Raw genomic sequence first — 3,446 nt, 5'->3', positions numbered from 1 at the left:
AAGATTTGGCTGGTAGCTTTTTGGAATAGAGCTAACCAATTTGAGAAGGAAAATGACATTGACCTACTTACAAGATCACAGGGAAAAATATGTCAAGCAACTTCTGAAGAAGAATCAAAAAGCATAGAATCTTATAATAATATTTTGCTGGTAGTTTCAACAGATGGAGCCAACAAAGTTTGTGAGGGAAATATTTTTAGTGCAATATAATATTTAATGAGAATATTTTGCTATGACTGCTTAAATATTCAGGTGAGCGATACAGGCCCTCTTGGGCCTCTTGTTTAGTTATTTTTGACTATTTTTGTGTAGATTAAAAATTAACCTGTTTGTTTAGATTAATATTAACTGTTTTTATACAGGTTGCAGTGTTTCAAGTCAGCATGGATGACCTCTGTTCTTCACCAAGGTCTTAAGTTTCCACAGACCTACCACCAACTCCACTCAGTTAACCTCATCAACAGCAGGGACATCCAGTGGACACTAGGGGCCCTCATACATCGCACCCGTTACTTGCCTCTCAGGTAAGTTCACACAAATGACTTATCTTTCAGGGAAACCTAGGGCCTCTTCGTTTATGTGGAATAACCAGTTCGTAACATTTTTAGTATGAATCCTGGCAGACCTGCACAAGTTTATGCAAGCTTTGCAAGGCTGGCCTGAAAGCAGCCTCAGATAACTAGGTCCAACCTTATTTCATAAACAAACAACTCTAGTCCAACCAGTTCAACTGTTTGGTATTGTGTAAACATCTCCTTCTTATATTGGAGTCGGGTTATTGTGTAAACATCTCCTTCTTATATTGGAGTCGGGTTATTGTGTAAACAGCTCCTTCTTATATTGGAGTCGGGTTATTGTGTAAACAGATTACTTTACATAGCCAATCTGTTTTTTAGTTACATTGATTTCTAGTGATGTAACTTTAAGTTTGCCTCCTTGACTCGACAACATTAAGTAAGTTTCTTAACTCTGCTGTATTGAGTTAATGCCCTTAGCTCTTCTGTAATAAGTTAGTTCCCTTTAAGCTCTTCAGTTTTGAGTTATTAGTTCCCCTGGCATTTCAATTTGGAGTTCTTTATCTGGTTGCCTGTATAAGGATGGAATAAGGATGGAAAGGTATCATTTTAATATCATTTATAACATTTCAGGTCAATATTTACCAACATGTTATAATATCAACATATCCTTTATTAATTCATTTTCAACGTATCTCATGTTTTTTCAGGGATGTAGAAAGATTTGAAACTCAGCATGCCCAGCCCTCCAATGTGAAGAGTTCCTGGTCTCTGTATAATAGTTACGTGATAATCGTGTGTATCTTTGTTGTGGTGATGGCCATCCTGTTATACATGCACCGCCTTCAAGTGCGACTGTGTCCAACTCGGAAAGATTTGAAAAGAGTGCCTTCACACTCCTTCTTCAACACTGATGAGGATCCCTCTAGTTACCAGTACGCATGATTGTCCTTGAACTGATGACAATGAAGAGGATCCCTCTAGTTACCAGTACGCATGATTGTCCTGTAACTGATAAAAATGACGAGGATCCGTCTAGTTACCAGTACGCATGATTGTCCTGTAACTGATGACAATGACGAGGTTCCCTCTAGTTACCAGTACGCATGATTGTCCTGTAACTGATAAAAATGACGAGGATCCGTATAGTTACCAGTACGCATGATTGTCCTGTAACTGATGACAATGACGAGGTTCCCTCTAGTTACCAGTACGCATGATTGTCCTGGAACTGATGACAATGACGAGAATCCCTCTAGTTACCAGTACGCATGATTGTCCTAGATGATGACAGCATTGTGAACTTGATTGTCGAGGAACTGATAACAGCATTGTGATACATGCTAGTGTAAATAGTACCTCACAGAGGTTCTACTGGTATTGTGATACTTGTCAGCATAGAAAATACCTCCCAAACCTGACCTAGACAATTCAATTACGAATGATCACACATGCATACAGCATTTATATAATAGACAGTGTAAAGTTTTACACGTAAAAGTGCTTTACATAACTATGTAAAACAAACAGAAAATCAACACATGTTATAGTCAAAGTTGATTACCAAAGGATACGTTTCTTATAAGAAACTAAACATTGAATTCAACAATATACACAAGTATAGCCGACTGACTACTTTACACATTGACTCATGACAGTGCTACTCACTACATGTAAGCTCATGGCTTGAACGCACATGAACACTAACTGTCTTCGTACAACCCTGGCTGTAACGAGCCCGGCAAACAAGTAAACAAAAACTTTAACACCGATTCCACCATTGTATACACCCACCAAATAGTTAAACGGGTTCAGATTGGCTTACAGTGTAACCTGTCTAAAATGAAGCACTGTTTAAGCTAGAATCCTGTGCATACAGGCAAACGTATATACCATCAGTTGTTTTAATTTGTATGTGATATAATGAAATTATTGTGTAATTTAACACATATTTGTTCTGATCTGTGATGAGGACGTTATTTATAAACCCAAATTATGTATATAAAGTCTGGTGTTTTCTTTGGGTTGTTTTTTTGCATATTTATTTTTGTGTTGGTAGTGTAGTAATAATAAATCATGGACATTTAGTACATAGGTTTGATCAAACTTGCAGTAATTAGTTTATATCACTTTTATGAAAAATACAAAAAATGTATGTTTCAGTATGTAAATTAAAAGGCTAACAATAGATTGTAAACAAATATTCAAATTTAGTCAAAAATGAACATAAACTGATATAGAGTTCTTGAACCAATTATTTGGAGAAAGACAGATAAATGAGTGATTAAAACAAGAAATAACTTAAAATTATTGTCCAATTATAAGAGATCATGAAAATATTATTTCGCATGAAATGTAAGCAATGCAGATACATCATTTTTATTTCGGATTATTGAGAGAAAATGGTTTATAAACATAATATGATTTACTACAATATGGTATTATAATTATATTTATATTAGAAGTCACTTATAGTTGCACCAATAATATAAGGTTTCTATGAAGTTTAAAAATAAAAAGTTTAGAGTAAGAATGGTATTTGTATTTTGGTATTTTGAGATGTAAAGTAAAGATGACATCTCTCCATCAGCACAGTAAGACAGTATACAAAATGGTGCATTGATATTAAAGAAACAGGTTTTACTTGCACAAGTATGTTTTGTTCTCAAACTGCACTTATGTAAGTTATGATCATAATTAGATAATTCCATTTCTCAGCCTTTGTCTTCAGGGATACAGTGTTTGTGTGTTATCTTTTTTTTTTAATATTACATTATGTACAGTATATGCTTTCTTGTGAAGACAAACACAAAATGTAATATTTTTGTCAGCATGTTTTTGACCATTAGACTTCAACCAAATGAATCTCTGTTCAAGAGGTCAACTTCATGCTTCAACAATACTCCTTGAGATAATTTCGTCTCTTCGTAT

General features: G+C 34.9%; 1 protein-coding gene across 1 annotated transcript in view; it reads left to right on the top strand.

Annotated features, from left to right (window-relative positions):
- The window catches only part of LOC110460693 (ectonucleoside triphosphate diphosphohydrolase 7-like), a 15,914-nt gene extending 13,731 nt beyond the window's left edge, over window positions 1-2,183 (top strand). Inside the window, exons 9-10 of the mRNA XM_021513746.1 lie at window positions 363-524; window positions 1,226-2,183. Coding sequence (XP_021369421.1) covers window positions 363-524; window positions 1,226-1,460 — 397 coding nt within the window. The 3' untranslated portion in view covers window positions 1,461-2,183. The remainder of the gene's footprint in view (window positions 1-362; window positions 525-1,225) is intronic.
- Window positions 2,184-3,446: the final 1,263 nt, after the last annotated feature.

This window comes from Mizuhopecten yessoensis, unplaced genomic scaffold, assembly GCF_002113885.1.
Source record: "Mizuhopecten yessoensis strain PY_sf001 unplaced genomic scaffold, ASM211388v2 scaffold10455, whole genome shotgun sequence".
NCBI classification, from domain to species: domain Eukaryota; kingdom Metazoa; phylum Mollusca; class Bivalvia; order Pectinida; family Pectinidae; genus Mizuhopecten; species Mizuhopecten yessoensis.
The sequence above is the reverse complement of the archived record's forward strand: the minus strand, read 5'-3'. Positions and strand labels throughout refer to the sequence as shown.